Source organism: Procambarus clarkii, chromosome 5, assembly GCF_040958095.1.
Source record: "Procambarus clarkii isolate CNS0578487 chromosome 5, FALCON_Pclarkii_2.0, whole genome shotgun sequence".
Taxonomy (NCBI): Eukaryota; Metazoa; Arthropoda; class Malacostraca; order Decapoda; family Cambaridae; genus Procambarus; species Procambarus clarkii.
The window spans coordinates 55,135,338-55,154,551 of record NC_091154.1 but is presented as its reverse complement, the minus strand read 5'-3'; the positions used below and the strand labels follow the sequence as shown (position 1 = coordinate 55,154,551).

The 19,214-nt window shown below is 41.1% G+C and overlaps 1 protein-coding gene and 1 long non-coding RNA gene across 3 annotated transcripts in view; both read left to right on the top strand.

The window, feature by feature from the left end:
* Positions 1-11,681, top strand: part of LOC138352534 (uncharacterized) — a 15,817-nt gene extending 4,136 nt beyond the window's left edge. Inside the window, exons 1-3 of one of the 2 annotated variants that reach the window (XR_011222817.1) lie at positions 6,812-6,861; positions 8,987-9,122; positions 11,133-11,681. This is a non-coding gene — a long non-coding RNA (uncharacterized lncRNA). Of the gene's footprint in view, positions 1-6,118; positions 6,236-6,811; positions 6,862-8,986; positions 9,123-11,132 lie in introns of those variants that run through there. The other variant, XR_011222821.1, reaches the window with a different exon arrangement.
* Positions 11,682-12,033: 352 nt separating this feature from the next.
* On the top strand, positions 12,034-17,967 carry LOC138351002 (zinc finger protein ZFP2-like). Its single transcript, XM_069302475.1, has one exon. It carries the CDS (start codon positions 12,936-12,938, stop codon positions 14,022-14,024), a length of 1,089 nt encoding a protein of 362 aa, XP_069158576.1. The 5' UTR covers positions 12,034-12,935; the 3' UTR covers positions 14,025-17,967.
* The last annotated feature ends 1,247 nt before the right edge of the window (positions 17,968-19,214 follow it).

The following is a 19,214-nucleotide window of genomic DNA, read 5'->3' as shown; positions in this document are numbered from 1 at the left end:
ATATATATATATATATATATATATATATATATATATATATATAATGTGTGTGTAAACATGCCACGTGTGTGTAAATCACAAAAATTAACACTTGATGAAAAATGTGACAGTGTCAGACCACGGAGGAAGAATTGAAACAAGAATTTCCTTAAGTACTTTCATATATTAATACATCTTCAGAAGGAATAATTTTTTATATAAATTAAATTAAAAAAATCATTCCTCCATGGTCTGACACTCATATATATATATATATATATATATATATATATATATATATATATATATATATATATATATATATATATATATATATATATAATATAATATATATAATATAATATATATATATATATATATATATATATATATATATATATATATATATATATATATATATATATATATATATATATTATGTGTGTGTGTGTACTCACCTAGTTGTGCTTGCGGTGGTTGAGCTCTGGCTCTTTGTCCCGCATGTATGTATTCATGTAACGGGGGGTGGGGGAAATAGCTCTATCTTGTCCATTATTCCACCCCCCAGTTAACTAACGAGGCCGGGGGAAACAGCTCTCTCTAGTCCGTTATCCCGTCCCCAGTTAGCTAACTATTCTAGAGCACCCTCCAGAGTTCCTAAGGCAACCTCTCTCGTTCAACACCTTGTAAACCTAGGTATTTGACTACCTAGGTGCTAAGACTACAAGGAGCCGTAACTGGATCAGCTACCCGAAACTCTAGAGAGAACTCTAGAATACAAAATCATTGCCTCAAACGTAAAAGAGATAACGAAAGGAAAGAAATGCATAGTGAAGTAATTAGTGAGGGTTTGGGGTGAGAGGGAGAGAAGTGGGAGGAGTGAGGAGGGTCCTTAGTTGAAAGTGAGAGTTCAGAGAGGGGTGGAGGGAGAGGAGTAGATAGGTAGATGTAGAAGAGTAGATAGAAGTAGACGTAGAAGAGTAGATAGTAGAAGACGAAATGCTGCCACCATCCATTCATGATCATTACATACAAGACAAGGAATGGAACTTGCCTGTATCAAAATATTCTCAAAAGATGTTATCATGAGTTCATTATTAGTATGTTCCCTCTGTACCATGTATCAACTCCAAACATGTACTCATTTATATCATGAACCCAGTAACCACAGAGGCTTTCTCAAATCCTCAACTCAAAGCTCTAGGGAACAAAGTTAAACACAATTTAAATAATAAATTCATAATTATATTTCACATGAAGTATCATAATTTAGCAATTCAATTAAAATGTTCCAGTTTAATATGCAAAGTGAGTCATCATCCAAGAATTCGAGAACCCTACAACTTGACTGCCCCTGATCATCACACAACATATGTAAACACGACCAAGTCACCTTAATGTTCACTCACCGAGTACTGAGTCTAAGTTGAATAGAGAGGGGGGGGGGGGGTCTGTAGCTTGACAGAGACTGTCTCGCCCCTGCCGGCCGACAGCCTCCCTGGTAGGGAGCAGGTCTCTGCTCTCGTCTGCTGTTCTGTCTCTTAATCCTTCATGCTCGATAGCTCTCCGAGTTTATATTGGGGAACCTAGTAGCTAACTCCGCCCACAAATAGATAGCCTCCGGCACTACCAAGCCACTCCTTAAACGTCGGCTTGTTTGAAGGCTACCAGACTACAACTAAGAGATTATCAGAAGCAAGGTGAAATTCGCATGATCTGACCTCAGGTCACTTGGGGTCATTAACGCTTTGAGGTGTGAGATCTCAGGCAGACAACTGGCGCCTCTCAGATCCTTGTCTGTGACTCATGTACTCTATATATATTTTAAATAAACTAACCCAAACACTTTTACAGTGTTACATCTCCCCTTCTCCCCGAAATAAAGTTTTTGCAACACTGCTAAAGCAAGCTAGCTGTGTGCGACAACTTTATTAACGAAAAGAATACATCCTAGCTAAACAAATATACATCATCCTACTCTAAAAAATGAAATATGTAGACAGACGTCCATTGTCTCTGGCTGGGCGACGTCACTGCTTGGTCTTGTAGATAATCCTGTACCACATTTCTTCAACACAACTGCCTCCGTCGCTTCTCCGTCGTTAACGCACAACAACACTTGGTCAACCCGAAAGCCGTTACTACTTGAACTGAGCACAGGACCGTGGAATTCGGTTGTCCCAGCTGATCTGTAATTGGCCCTACGTCAGTCACCATGAGAGACGTATATTGGGGTTCTTCACAGCTATAGGGACTACAAGTTTCGAGACCTTCATATAGTTGCCAACAGTAGAAATCCCATCCTACTCTTCTTCCTCCCTGTTGCTCCAGCACGCCTCCTTCAGAGAGCTACTTCTGACAGCCACATCAAGTCTGCATGACACAGGAAGAATCACTCAACAGAGCTACCTGCTTGCAGGAGGGGCGGCCAGTCAAGGCAAACGATCCTGTCTTGCAATTACACTCCATGCAATGATGCTGACACCAGCAAGGGACACGAGGCATCGTGTCTCACTCAGCTTGTCTTATCTTCTTCTTCTTCTTTCTTCTTTCTTCTCTCTTCCTTCTTCTCTCTTCTTTCTTCTCTCTTCTTTCTTCTCTCTTCCTCCTCCCATGGGTCTTAGACAAGCGACCTGGGGTCCATTGGGGGTCTGTCCGTCCTGGGGTCCATCCTGGGTAGACCGATGTTGGTGGGACAGACTGGAGTCGTTGTTGCTCCTCTTCCATCTTTACTGGGTCGTCTGGGGTCGTCTGCAGAACGACCTGGGGTCCACTGGGGGTCCGTCCGTCTTGGGGTCCCCTGGGGTCCGTCCGTCTTGGGGTCCAATGGGTAGACCAATGTTGACCGACCGAGAGGACTGCATCTTGGGGTCCCCGGGGTGGTGGTGGTGGTGGAACCATGACCTCCAGGTAGCGGGCTGGTCGTCAAGGTGGTGATAAACGCCCGTGAGTATGGTACAGCAGCAGCCGTCTCCCTCTTTTGTATGTGCGTCTCTCCTCTCTTCTGGCTCCCACCTGTGGATGAACAGAAAGGCGACAATATCGTGCTCCCAAGATATTTGTGTGACCCTGTAGTTTGTATAGGGTTACACAGTCATATCATAACGCTCTCCTCCTGGCAACAACTACACTTCAATTTTTAATAATTCAATTAACTCTGAATGATATTGACTTGGTGGAACATAAAACAGTAACAGAGTAAAGTTAGAGAAGAGAGAATAAGGTCATCACTACTTTTAACTTGTCACAAAAAAAAAATCAAAACTAATAGACAAAACACTAGCCTAAACTTAACTGTACCGTTCCTAATCTTAAGTACATAATTAACCATTACTCCCACCCTTAACCTACAGCCACCTACGTGACCCAGAGTGTCTCCCTAGCTTCTCCGCCGGTCAACAACTCCCAACTGTTGCCACCCCTGTGACCAGACTATCTAACGTCGAGCGTCCCCAACGTGAAGTCTACTGACATACTAAGGCTCCCCCTAGCATGCTGTACAAGACCAGTACACCTCGGGTTATTGCGTTCAAATGGAGTAAAACAGTCGATCGCAATAATCTGAGCAGAACCACTAAAAACTACTTAAAATCTATTTAAGAACTACACCTGCCACTCCCCACTGACCTGGAGACCAGCGGTGGCTGGGTGTCCCCCTGGGACATGCGAGGTCACCTGTCACACTCAGCTGACCTGCACTACCAACACCGCTAAGTTCCCAAATCGCCAAATATTATTACTAACATAAATCACTACACACGCAAGTTCTGGTGAACATTCCCTGAATACCACAAAACTCACAAAATCACTAAACCACAACACTAGAGAATCACTATCTCCTAGCCTGAAAAAAACTCGCTAAATCGCGAAAGTAAAACACATGTCAAGATCTCCCTGATAGCGCCTGAGCGGCAAAAAGACACGTGGGACTGAACAATGTTCAAAAGAACACCAACATAAACATTGTTCAACACCGCTGCCATCATTGTAACGGGGGGGTGGGGGAAATGGCTCTATCTTGTCCATTATTCCACCCCCCAGTTAACTAACGAGGCCGGGGGAAACAGCTCTCTCTAGTCCGTTATCCCGTCCCCAGTTAGCTAACTATTCTAGAGCACCCTCCAGAGTTCCTAAGGCAACCTCTCTCGTTCAACACCTTGTAAACCTAGGTATTTGACTACCTAGGTGCTAAGACTACAAGGAGCCGTAACTGGATCAGCTACCCGAAACTCTAGAGAGAACTCTAGAATACAAAATCATTGCCTCAAACGTAAAAGAGATAACGAAAGGAAAGAAATGCATAGTGAAGTAATTAGTGAGGGTTTGGGGTGAGAGGGAGAGAAGTGGGAGGAGTGAGGAGGGTCCTTAGTTGAAAGTGAGAGTTCAGAGAGGGGTGGAGGGAGAGGAGTAGATAGGTAGATGTAGAAGAGTAGATAGAAGTAGACGTAGAAGAGTAGATAGTAGAAGACGAAATGCTGCCACCATCCATTCATGATCATTACATACAAGACAAGGAATGGAACTTGCCTGTATCAAAATATTCTCAAAAGATGTTATCATGAGTTCATTATTAGTATGTTCCCTCTGTACCATGTATCAACTCCAAACATGTACTCATTTATATCATGAACCCAGTAACCACAGAGGCTTTCTCAAATCCTCAACTCAAAGCTCTAGGGAACAAAGTTAAACACAATTTAAATAATAAATTCATAATTATATTTCACATGAAGTATCATAATTTAGCAATTCAATTAAAATGTTCCAGTTTAATATGCAAAGTGAGTCATCATCCAAGAATTCGAGAACCCTACAACTTGACTGCCCCTGATCATCACACAACATATGTAAACACGACCAAGTCACCTTAATGTTCACTCACCGAGTACTGAGTCTAAGTTGAATAGAGAGGGGGGGGGGGTCTGTAGCTTGACAGAGACTGTCTCGCCCCTGCCGGCCGACAGCCTCCCTGGTAGGGAGCAGGTCTCTGCTCTCGTCTGCTGTTCTGTCTCTTAATCCTTCATGCTCGATAGCTCTCCGAGTTTATATTGGGGAACCTAGTAGCTAACTCCGCCCACAAATAGATAGCCTCCGGCACTACCAAGCCACTCCTTAAACGTCGGCTTGTTTGAAGGCTACCAGACTACAACTAAGAGATTATCAGAAGCAAGGTGAAATTCGCATGATCTGACCTCAGGTCACTTGGGGTCATTAACGCTTTGAGGTGTGAGATCTCAGGCAGACAACTGGCGCCTCTCAGATCCTTGTCTGTGACTCATGTACTCTATATATATTTTAAATAAACTAACCCAAACACTTTTACAGTGTTACATTCATAATATATATATATATATATATATATATATATATATATATATATATATATATATATATATATATATATATATATATATATATATATATATATATATATATCCTGCCTGAAATGCTGCGCGTACTAGTGGCTTTACAAGACAGTTCTTATAAAGATAGCATTTTGTGGTTATTCTCTATATCTGGTTCACCTAACAGTAAATAAGTACCTGGGAGTTAGACAGCTGCTATGGGCTGCTTCCTAGGGATGTGTGTGTGTGTTTGTATTCATGTTGAATTTTACAAAGTAGGAAGAGAGATGTTTGTAAAAAAAAAAATCAAATATTTTTGAAAGTATAAGTAGATTTGATATTTTTCTTTAGTTGTTTATGTCTGCTGTCTCGCCTCCTTTATAAAATGGCATCATTCTTGCTTTTTTAAGGATATCAGGAAAAGTAAGGCACTCCAGAGATTTGTTGACTCCTTCCTAGTGTTTCCTAGCCCAGCCCAGCCTAGACAAGGCAGTTTGGGCATCCTAGCCTCACGCAGCTTAGCCCCCACCTACATGTAGCATCCCAGTCCATCCTAAGTGATCATTACCTTACTGGCTGTGTTTTCTCTTCAGCCCTGAATGTAATGTGGTGGAACATAAGCAGATACAAATCAGGTCTTAGAGAATCTGTACTTCATACATTTCTTAATAATGTCTCACAAATATTTAAATAATTAAAAAAAATTGTATAATAACTTCATATTATTCTTGCAATTTATTTTTGCATATTTTTTATACAAAATTTACATTTGAAAAGATTACCTCTATTTTTAGATTGATGACTTGAAGACTACAGTGCCATCCACAGCAAATCATGGTCTTAAAATATCTCCTAGCAATGACGAGACCAATTTTCACAGAGATCAAATTTTCGCTAAGCAGTAGTCACAGGTAAATATATATTATATATATAATATTATATATATAAAATTAACTACTTCATTGCTCAAAGCACCTTTAGGCATTCTGAGAGTTGTGCTATTTTATTATTAATTAATTAGGCTATATTTTAATGCTTTGTAATGTTTTCATAACTTTTATGGGGGGAGCCCCGTCGGCTCCCCTGAGGTTTACCGGCTGATATGCTAATGTCAGACTTTGGCATCAGTCATGTGTATGGAGTTCTAGGGCCTACCGGGGACCACGGCCAGAACCTGGCCCCCCTCAGAGAGGCAAGGGGAGCAATGACCTATAGAAACCCCCGTGTGGTTGGAAGCATTCTATGTCTGCCATCGACCGGGTCAAACATCCAGAAAGGTAAGCATTCCAAAACAAACCCCTATTCTGGTGAAAATTGCTACCTAAAGCCGAACTAGTGAATAGAACTCTTCAACAGAAAACAAGGAAACTAGTATGACGTCATACGTCACCGCGCCGCTGTGTGCGCAGCTCCCCCCTCCCCGGGAGGGGGAAGGGGGAGCCCCAGACCTACCACGCCGGCTATCCACCCATCAGTTCTTCGGCTGATGCTATAGGCAACGGTTATGTGCTCCGGCTCCAGTGGTTGTTTCAGCACTGTACCTAGAGTGTGGTGTCTGTTTTCTAGGTGGTGCGTGAGCCGGGAGTGATTCTCCAGTACTCGGGCTGCATGCGCCTAGGGTTCCCTTCCCTAGGTGCCCTGTAAGTACTGCCCTTGGGGCTTGGGGCCACCTTCCACAAGTTCCTTGGGTCCTGCCCCTGCTTGGCCGTTTACTGCTTTGTTTTCGGCCGCTCTTTGTGTGCTCGGGTGTTCTGTCTCCCTTGTTCGCCTTAGAGTAAGGGGCAGTTATTGCACTGGTGGGGCGCAGGGTACTGTGCAGCTTGTCTTTACCAATCATAGCAGCCGGCTCTGTTCCGCTTGGGTACGCTGTCCTCTTGTGGGGTTTTCTTTTTCTTTTTGTTTATCTACCTGGTGGGGGGGGGGGTCTGCCTTCGTTCTTGCCCCTTGTGTCCTTTGTGTTCTGAGTATTTTCTGGTGGTACCCCCTGCTAGGTCCCCGTGAGTGTACACGTCCCGGGGGTTCAGCTCGTCCTTGTCGCCCTGTTGGGCTACTTGTCGCCCTGTTGGGCTACTTGTCGCCCGGTTGGGCTAATTGTCGCCCGGTTGGGCTACTTGTCGCCCTGTTGGGCTACTTGTCGCCCGGTTGGGCTACTAGTCGCCCGGTTGGGTTCCTTTTTGGGCTCTTTGCTTCTTTGGCCGGTTTTATTGTTCCTGCTTCCTCTTTTGGCTACTTTTCTCGTGCAGTAGTCCTGGCTGGCGCCTTCCCGCAGAGAGAGTGTGCGGTTCGGCCAGCGTGTTATGCGCATGCAACGTGGAGTTTACCATCCCCCCCCCACCCTGGCTCCACCAACAACCACCCACCATCCCCCCCCACCCTGGCTCCACCAACAACCACCCACCATCCCCCCCACCCTGGCTCCACCAACAACCACCCACCATCCCCCCCACCCTGGCTCCACCAACAACCACCCACCATCCCCCACCCTCGCTCCACCAACAACCACCCACCATCCCCCCCCCCACCCTGGCTCCACCAACAACCACCCACCATCCCCCCCCCACCCTGGCTCCACCAACAACCACCCACCATCCCCCCCCACCCTCGCTCCACCAACAACCACCCACCATCCCCCACCCTCGCTCCACCAACAACCACCCACCATCCCCCCCCCCACCCTGGCTCCACCAACAACCACCCACCATCCCCCCCCACCCTGGCTCCACCAACAACCACCCACCATCCCCCCCCCACCCTGGCTCCACCAACAACCACCCACCATCCCCCCCACCCTCGCTCCACCAACAACCACCCACCATCCCCCCCCCCACCCTGGCTCCACCAACAACCACCCACCATCCCCCACCCTCGCTCCACCAACAACCACCCACCACCCCCCACCCTCGCTCCACCAACAACCACCCACCATCCCCCCCCCCCCCCCACCCTCGCTCCATCAATTGTACATGACATGAAAACTGTATAATTTGTGAGTACTAATATTCTACATGTTCTATGATACAAATAATATTATTGACAGAACAATCCATCATTATACCTGAAAAACTTTAGTAAAAACAGTTACAATATGAGGAAAATGCAATATTTCCAATGCATGCTGTTATAACTTCATATAAACTATGCAGAACTAAGCTAAACTTTGATTACTGGTTATAAGTTTATTATATTGACCAGAAATGCTCAGTCGTTTGTAATGGCGCATAAAAATGTACATAGTTATATATAACAAGTGTATATAGTGTAATAACAGCTAAAACACTTTGAATTTATCGTTCCAAAAATATAATATTTGTGACTAAGATTGGTGCACCATATGTTTGAGCATAGCAATGTTCACACACACATGTTTGTGACTAAGATAGGTGCACCATATGTTTGAGCATAGCAATGTTCACACACACATGTTTGTGACTAAGATAGGTGCACCATATGTTTGAGCATAGCAATGTTCACACACACATGTTTGTGACTAAGATAGGTGCACCATATGTTTGAGCATAGCAATGTTCACACACACATGTTTGTGACTAAGATAGGTGCACCATATGTTTGAGCATAGCAATGTTCACACTCATGTTTATATAAATTTTTCAAATTATTCAGTATTGAATAATATGGCAAAAAAAAAACACAAAACTTTTCAGGGACGTGAAAATATTTATGTAAAACTATATTTGTGGCAACTCCAGAGGCTAGGGTGCTGCTGAGACTACCATCGCCGGAGGAATACTTGCTCAGCACCAATAAATTAGTCAACTTTCCTGCTCCATCATGGCCAAAGTATGTTACAAACAATTTTTTTTTTAAATTTCTTTTGATCAGGAAATATGTTTTGACAATACAGTATTAGAAAGAATCTATTTTTTGGGAACAATTTATTTTATGCACACTTGAAAACTTGTCATCTTCAACTAACGTGCAGTAGAGTGGTTAATGAAGAATTTTAAGCAGTCGATCATCTTGTTTCTATCATCTAATAAATCTTTTACCAGACAATGCAGTCTGGAAGCTTTAAATTGTGATTCAGGTCATGTACACCAGTGACCCATGGATAGATCGTAATTCATAGATAGATAAATTAAAAAATAAATTCATAGATGTAAACAGATAGATATTTTTATTTTATCATAGATACCTTATGATAGATATTTTCTATACAGTTATATCATGATCCCCAAGTAAGGCTCATGGGGGGTAGAACTTTCCCTACTTAATCAGTGAAAATCCTGGCCTGAAAACAAAATCATGTTAAAGGTCTAGCGTTGAGTGAAAGTCTGAGTAAAACCAACAGTTTACTGGGGTGAAATTACCTATATGACACAGCATATATACAATATTTACATCACCACAATAATCATTTAATTAAGGCACTAGTCACAGCAGGTTCCTGTTACTAAGCAAACTTAACATGGAGCCACTCGGCAACATGTGACTGGCATCTAGGTTGTGGACAAGTTGGGTGGTGACGTTACTCAACAAAATCACTATCGACTAATCAAAAGTTAGTCACATGTAACTCTCAATAATCACATAACCAGGGTAGGGTAATGTCTTAGCATAACATCAACAAACACAAGTCACTGAACTTATCACTTTGCCTTCCTTTGCCTTTTTCTTTGGGGGGGGGGGGATTTTTTTTTTTTTTTTTTTGTCGGATTTTGTTGTCCCTTCTACGTGTTGGGAAATGCATACCCTACACTAAGTATGTGAAGGGTGAACAAAATTGGTTAACAAGTTAATCTGTTACAAGTGGCAGAAATTGTTTTTTTTTTTTTTTTACAAAAAATTTACAGATTTCAAACTCTATTCTCTTTGTCTCTTTAGGTTGTATTGAAGAATGGGGACCAGATGCAGGCCTTATCACTTACTTAAAGTATACTTATTATCTTTATTAACCCATTATTCTTATCCCTTTATTTGTTTTTTAGGGGGTTATTTTTTCATGACTTTATTTCAACATATATTGACCTACAATTTTAACATATTCGAGTATGAATGCCAAGCAATATTTATTAAAACTTACAAGATATGACATAAATTCAAACTGTTGATAAGATTATTTATTGTCGAGAAGTTTACCTTCATTTTTCTCTAGGAACAGGCTTTTCAACTTTGAGATGAGCTGTTAAATTCTGTTTGAGTGATTCTCACCATTTTTACATATTATTTGCAAAGTTCTTAGTTCTAAGGTTTCTTCAATTGAATTTATTCCTAAACCTATAACTTTGGGAGTTATAAATTTTTGTCTAAATTTTGTGCATATTTTGAAGGCAACAGTGACTACTTTTTTTACAGTAACTATACTCTCAAACTCAATTTTAAATTGAGGAAAATGAATGTTAAATGTCATTCTAAGCCCATAATGAATAAAATAAAAATTAATGAAATATTAAATTCATCGGCTAAATTTGAAATTGTCAAATTGTCAATTTTTTTAAATAACTTGTTTGTTTTGTTTTCCTGTTCGTGTTAAGATATTGAACCATTATTAAAAGTTGGAGCATTTACCATGTAGAGTATGCACAAAGAGCTTGAGATTGTTTGAGGAAGGTTGAGAAATCAGTCTCCTAGCTCCCTTAATAAGTTAATCAGATGCTTACAGGGGTTTCATATTGAACTAAATCTATATTGAACTTTTATTGTTTACCTTTTCACCGGAAGAATTACACTTGTAGTTTCAGCATGAAATCATATAGATTACTTGAGTGATAGAAATGCTTCATAGGACATTAGTGGTGATCAGTATTGTCAGAAATACAAATACACTGACAATTTGTATGTATCTTACAGTTTGTTTCATCAACATGGCTGCTGCGTGCACAGTCTCAACAGTCTGTGGACAGTGGCAACTCTCCATGCCTCATAGATCACCTCAACTCTGCTCCTACAAGCACAGTCTCAATAGCCTGTGGACAGTGGCAACTCTCCTTGCATCATTTGTATATAGAAGTTTATGTATTAGATGTGCTAACTTTCCTGCCATTTGCCATAACCTGCAGTGTGTGACACTTTTACCATTATTATCCTGCAGTGTGTGACACTTTTACCATTATTATCCTGCAGTGTGTGACACTTTTACCAATATTATCCTGCAGTGTGTGACACTTTACCATTATTATCCTGCAGTGTGTGACACTTTTACCATTATTATCCTGCAGTGTGTGACACTTTACCATTATTATCCTGCAGTGTGTGACACTTTACCAATATTATCCTGCAGTGTGTGACACTTTACCATTATTATCCTGCAGTGTGTGACACTTTACCAATATTATCCTGCAGTGTGTGACACTTTACCATTATTATCCTGCAGTGTGTGACACTTTACCATTATTATCCTGCAGTGTGTGACACTTTACCATTATTATCCTGCAGTGTGTGACACTTTACCAATATTATCCTGCAGTGTGTGACACTACCATTATTATCCTGCAGTGTGTGACACTTTACCATTATTATCCTGCAGTGTGTGACACTTTACCATTATTATCCTGCAGTGTGTGACACTTTACCATTATTATCCTGCAGTGTGTGACACTTTACCATTATTATCCTGCAGTGTGTGACACTTTACCATTATTATCCTGCAGTGTGTGACACTTTACCATTATTATCCTACAGAGTGTGACACTTTACCATTATTATCCTGCAGTGTGTGACACTTTACCATTATTATCCTGCAGTGTGTGACACTTTACCATTATTATCCTGCAGTGTGTGACACTTTACCATTATTATCCTGCAGTGTGTGACACTTTACCATTATTATCCTGCAGTGTGTGACACTTTACCAATATTATCCTGCAGTGTGTGACACTTTACCATTATTATCCTGCAGTGTGTGACACTTTACCAATATTATCCTGCAGTGTGTGACACTGTTTTTAGTATTACGTTGCAATTTTTCTGACTGTTTATATAGATACTGTTATTAATCATAATGAACATTTATACATATGATGTAAATTTTTAATCATTGTTGATATTTTTATTTAAATGTGTGTCTACAGTTATACTGAATTTTTTCTTGAATTTGTATTATCTATCTGTGTACCTTGAATGTATTTGTCTTGTAGAAGAATTATTGTTAATTCCAGAGCTAGGAATATTACTTCATAAAAAATAAATTAAGATATGAAACAAAATTTAGAAGTAGTGTGAATGTTTTTTGTATAGTCTTAGGGGTTAATAATTCCTAATAGAGCATATTTGAATTTCTTCCTAAATATTCCTAAATGTCTGAAATTCATTATGTATGTATTTCAGGTAATTATTAATGTCATTATAAGATAAACATAATATTTTGGTTCCACCTACTCAAATAGCAAGCAGAGTCATTTAAAGCCAATTGTAAAAAAAATTTTGGTGTAGAAATGATAAATGTTAAATTCCCTTACATAAAACAGTTGACTGTATAATGTGTGCTCATGTTGAGCACACACGTGTCAGAATATTAGTCTCTGTATTAGTATTAAGGTCCTAATTTTTTCCTAAAAAATCTCTACCAGTTATGATTATTTCTATTAAAGAGAAACCATATAATTATTTTCATAAAAATCAACTTAAGTGTGAGGTACGTGAATAAATTACAAAATGCAGTCGTATCAGAGTTCAGAGCATTCAGAAGGCTTTGCAACTAAGTCACATCTAGAAAAACACTCGAGAGTTCATTCAGGACAGAAACCCTATCAGTGTTCAGTGTGTCCAAAGGGCTTTGTATATAAGTTAAATCTAGTAACACATATGAGAATTCATTCAGGTGAGAAACTGTATCAGTGTTCCAAGTGTTTAAGAGATTTTGCACACAAGGTGTATCTAGAATCACATATGAGAGTTCATTCAGTAGAGAAACAAAATCAGTGTTCTGAGTGTAAAAAAAGCTTTACACAAAAGTCACAACTAGTAAAACACATGAGAGTTCATTCAGGCGAGAGACCATATCAATGTTCAGAGTGTCTAAAAAGCTTTGCATATAAGTCGTACTTAGTGACACATTTGAGATTTCATTCAGGAGAGAAACCATATCAGTGTTCTGAGTGTTTAAAATGTTTTGCACTTAAATCACATCTAGTAAATCACATGAGAGTTCATTCAGGAGAGAAACCATACCAATGTTCAGTGTGTAAAAAATGTTTTTCACAGAAGGCACGTCTAGTAATACACTTGAGAGTTCATTCCGGAGAGAAACCTTATCAGTGTTCGGTGTGTCATCTAGGCTTTACAGACAAAACATCTTTAGTGACACACACGAGGATTCATTCAGGAGAGAAACCGTATCAGTGTTCTGAGTGTCTAAGATGCTTTGGACGTAATTCATATTTAGTAAAGCACATGAGAATTCATTCAGGAGAGAGACCCTTTCAGTGTTCATTGTGTCAAAAAAGTTTTTCAGATAAATCATATTTAGTGATACATTTGAGATTTCATTCTGGAGAGAAACCATATAAGTGCTCTGAGTGCTTAAAATGCTTTGTACTAAAGTCACATCTAGCAAAGCACAAGAGAATTCATTCAGGAGAGAAACCCTATCAATGTTCAGTGTGTCTAAAATGCTTTGCACACAGTTCATATTTAGTGACACACATGAGAGCTCACTCAGGAGAGAAACCATATCAGTGTTCTGAGTGTCTAAAATTCTTTGCATGTAATGCATATCTATTAAAGCACATGAGAGTTCATTGAGGAGAGAAACCTTATTCGTGTTCCTAGTGTCGACAGTTGGACAGTACAGTTGGAATGATCATAAGATTCGCACACCGGCTATGTATGCAAGAGAATGCAGTGTAGCTGCTCCACCTCCACCAGATCACCCAATGCCGATTCAGGGTCCATGAGGACATTGGCAAGTAGTCCCTGTCTGCAGCTCATGGAATGAAGAAAAAAAAAATTTAATAGGAAGAAATCAGATGAAAGTTGAAGTGACCTGCTCAAGCCGGCAGGTTTACCTGCTTGCCTCATCTGCTCGTCAAGCAGACCCATCATCTCCTCTGTCAACCCCAGAAACCCCAGCCAACACCCTGCAGTACAAGTTCTTATGCAATCGCTAACAGGGTCACCCAAAAAAGACCCCAAGACATTCATCCTAACCATCAAGTGCCTGATACAGGTCAACAACCTTCGGTGAACATCCCCGAGGACTTGTTTGCACCCACAACAATGCCAGCATCACCAACCCTCTTGTCCCCACAACAAACCCAAGAAACAGAACCAACTGCAAGTGCAGTACCAGCCACCACCTCAACCCTGAAATTGATCTATGGGCCCAGAGCATCCAAGACCTCTTATTGCCCCCTGAATTCCAAAGACCAAGCACATCCACCCCAATTACCAGCCACATGGCATGTTTTGGGGAAGCCACCACCAGCACTCCCAGTTGTCCTTCCTTGACCTTTAGCTCACCTGGATGCAGATGCTCAACCTTCCAGCCTGCCCACCAAGGAGTCATCCAGCAGAAGTCAGTTAGTTTAGTTCATTTATTATGCACCCCATACCCATCTTGTGGGCAGTAGTGGAAAGAGTTACAGAGGCACATAATGGGCTCAGGGACTGAACCCCCACAATTTATTTGGCTAAGCAAGTTACAATCTTGATGAGCTAGTTACAAAATTCAGTATACATTGTCACATCATCAATGGGTTTGAGATCAACCACAAGTACAGTTTCTAAATTAAGCAACTGACATATGTGAAGAGCTAGTGTCACAATTAATATGTTTGTCCTGCACACCACCCTCCATCCAGTGGGCAGCGGTGGATATGTTACAATCACTTAGTTACTACCTACAGTTAGCAAACTGGGGATATTTGGCTAAAATTTCTGGTAGCAGATCATTTTGAATGAAATATTTACACATCTTGGGAACATTTGTTATAGAATTGTCTCTGAATTCACATATCTTTTTGCATTTACCAGCAGCAGAAAGATGAAACTGTGACACAATGTCTTCAGGAAGCATTTAGTTAAGTTCTTGCAAGAAGTGCAAGAACAGCCTGTTGGACCAATTTATCACAAGTCAAGCCTGGCCCCAGGCTGGGCTCGAGAAATAGAAGAACTCTCAGAACCCTCTCCAGATATATTCCAGATATGACAGTTGCTCTTGGATTGGAAGGGTGGGGGGAATAGTGCCAAAGACTACTGGAAGGGGCATCCACCCTACTTCCAGGGATGCCAGGCGAAGCCACTGCAAGATTGCAGCATCCACAGGTGGGGGCACGACCCACCATTAGGTCTCGCATAATGAAGCTAAAACTCATTCAGATCAATACATGACACTTCCTCAACAACAGATACTTGTTGGAAATAGAACTCGGCAAACACAACCTGGACATGCTACTACTGATTGAAACCTCGGCATGCCCCGACCAACTCGTACTAATTCAGGGTTACATAACGATAGACAGGAATGAAGGACAAAGCAGAAGAATAGCAATCTTGGTCAAGATAAGCTACCCATTACTTTAATATCATTTGCCTTATGCATTTCTGTCCCTATATTGGCATCCTTAGTGATATTTAGCAACCTCTTTAACCCTTGTGTTGCTAAGGGCTATTTGGCCAGTGTCACCCACAGGCACATAAAAAAAATAACAAATTTCTTCTAAACCTGTTAATTTGTGTTCCCTGATCACGGAAAATAATAACAAAATCGTAAGTGGCATATTTTGCTCGCTACATGGCGCGGAAGTCTGGCAAAAAAGAGGCGCTGACTCAGCGTGCGTCCGAGGCAGTCTGTTCAGCCCCAGCTGTCAGGCAGGAGTGGTCACAAAGAGGTAATTACATAATTATTTCAATGACTCTGATTGATTTTTCTTCATTTTTTTGCTGTAATATTATTCAATAGTGTGTAGTGTGATATATTTATATAATAAAATGTGTGAATCATCGCTGTACTCAAAATTATGGTGTGCATATTATTGATTCAATTATGTTCATAAAACAATAACAAATATTTTGTCAGTTATTACACTATATACACAGGTTATATATACGTATCTGCATGTTTTATTCACCATAACGAACCACTAAGTTGATATTGCAAGTCAAAAAGCAGTGAGGTGTGGCCACCACATCTGCCAGTCAGCCACTCGTCGCCACACCCTCCCTCCCTCAATGACTCCTCACTTGCCCACATCTTCCTCCCACCATACTGTTCTTGCTTTTATTCACTATATACAGACGTTATATATAAGTATCTACATGTTCTGTTCACCATAACTTCATCTAACCTGGTATAGTGCCCAAAAAGCATAGTGGCCACCCGTACCCATCATGATCAATCATGCAGATGTCGCCACCTCCCTCACAAAAATGGCTTCTCCCCCACACTCCTTTTGCTGTTTTTACACTATCTACATTTGTGTTCACCATAACGAACCACTAAGTTGGTATGCTGAGTGGCAGCCAGTGGCGGCTGTCACTCCCTCCCTCACCTCACTTGACTTGCCATTCTCCTCCCACCATACTGTTTTTGCTTTTATCCACTGTATACAGACGTTGTATATAAGTATCTACATGTTTTCTTCACCATATACTAAGCTGGTATAGTGAGTCCAGACAGAAAGAGGTGGTCACACAGAGTCAGCAAACAACGCTACCTCTCTCCCCACCAAGGTTGCTCCTCCCACTACAGCCCTAATTATCACAACACTCCTGCTATTATCAGAATCCTGGTCATTTTTATCACAGTCAGGGGTCTTCTGTAATACTATCATTGCTAAATAATAGCATGTACATATATATTATGGCATTTTTAGGCGATGCTGTGGTCACAAGCTGAACAGCAGTGCTGTGAGCACATGCTACAGGCACCAGCCGTGGTGGTTCACTCAGTACTGAGGACCTCACACCCGGGAATGTGGCCCACGATATATAAAAAAAAAAAAAAAATGGCGTCTGTTTACAAGAGCCCTGATGAAGGTGAGGTGAACCCCGTGTATCCGCAGGCAGTTTAAATCTTGCGTTGTACTCCAACACGTCATATGATATGATGCGCAATTTATGGCAAGTTACTAGTTATGGCAAGTTTATAGCACAGTTTAAAGGTTAAGTTTTCCTACATCTTTCCCCCATCCTTCCCTTCTCTGCTTACCAGCTCTATGTTCATCGGATTCGGCTTCCTAGTGTCTGAAATGGTTTTCATCTAATTCATATTTAGTGATACTCATGAGAGTTCATTCAGGAGAGAAACCCTATAAATGTTACTAGTGTCTAAAGTGCTTTTCACATAATTTGTATTTAGTGATGCACATAAGAGACAGTATCAATGCTCCATTAAAGTGATTTTATTGTATTAGAATTGTGTATCGTTAGGCCAAGGTTAGAGTAGGTGTATGTCTTTTTTTATGCTCTGCAGGCAATTAATTGTATTTTGCAGTATATGGGCGAAGCATTAATGGAGGTGTGATTCGAACATTGGAAGTGACCAAAACACTTAAATTTTGTTTTAATGTAATGAGTTACAAAGCAAGTGTAAAGTTTTCTTCATTCATAACGTGGGACTTTGTGGCTGGTTTAAGGAGTATTTGGTCAGTGTTTTGATGATGGGTTTCATTATACAAGGGAGTATCTTTATAATAATGTTTCATATGTCTAAAAGCTTTGCAGGTAAATAAAATTTAACAACATATGAGAGTTTATGCAGAAGAGAGACCTTATCAGTGTTTAAATTTTTTTAATGAAAGTCCCCTTCTTCTATGTCAGCTTTATTTTCGTGCTGATGAGGCTTGTGTGCTTTGACCCCCTGCCTTTCCAGCCCGTTGTCATCGTGAGGGAGCTTAGTAGGCGGCTGCCGGGATGTGATGCTCTATGAGACAGTATTCTGTCCTTTTGAAGCCTTATGTTCCTGCTGCCGTCTTCACTAATTGTGTAGGTCGCTATATCCTCTTCCTCAAGTTTCATTTTTCCTCCCTCCTCTTCTCCTTTCTCATTGTCTTTCCCGCCGACCGTTTGCCATCCTTGATTATTCTTTTGGACATCTTCTGTTTTGACGTGTGGGTATTTGGGGAGGCACACTCTCTCACCCGTAGAACTGTGATACCCAACGTCTCTGTGGGGGTTTTCTATTTTGCTTTTCCGACTGCAATGCGTACGTCGCAAATGTACATGTGGCAGACGCTTCACGAAGCTGTCGGAATCAGCAGAGAAAATACGAGAGCAACCGTACAGGGCCTGGGAGCAAGGTCGAGTTAGAGTCCTTGAGGGTCTCTTCTCAGACTAGCCTCACCTGGTCCTGCTTCACGTTGATCGTTGGAGTCTCCTCAATGATTTAACACTTTAAGGGACTCCTAGGGTCCTCATCACATTTATAGTTTAGTGAATTAGGCAACTCGGTGTTGAAGACACCTAGAGCTGAAGGCTTGAGTAATGTTGGCAGTATTCAGAAGTGGTTCAACGGAAACACCGCATAAAGCTTAAACAGTAGTTTATTTACTAACTTAACAACTAATACACAGGGTGCTTGATTTACTTTAGATTGGTGTCAGAAAGGCTATGGTTGCATTAGCGAGACTCTTGACGTCTGGCTGGCTAATCAATTCGGATCCACTCGTGGCGAAACACCTAACTTAACACAGTTGACAGGCAATCATTAACGCCGCAAACCTAACTGCCGGTATGCAAAGGGATCACAAGAGTTCCAACCGGATACTCAGTAATGATGATATGCAATAAATCACAAATACACTGTCAATGGGACAGGCAATAACATACACAATAATAATATCACACAATAACTAAATGTGTGGTGTATGTGAAGCTCACATTCACAGACGAGTGTAATTTCGTGATACCACAGATAAACACGCATACGCCGTCAGGTGTCTTCACCTATTCCTGTGACAGGTATGAGAAGGTGAGAACTGTGGTTGATGCCTC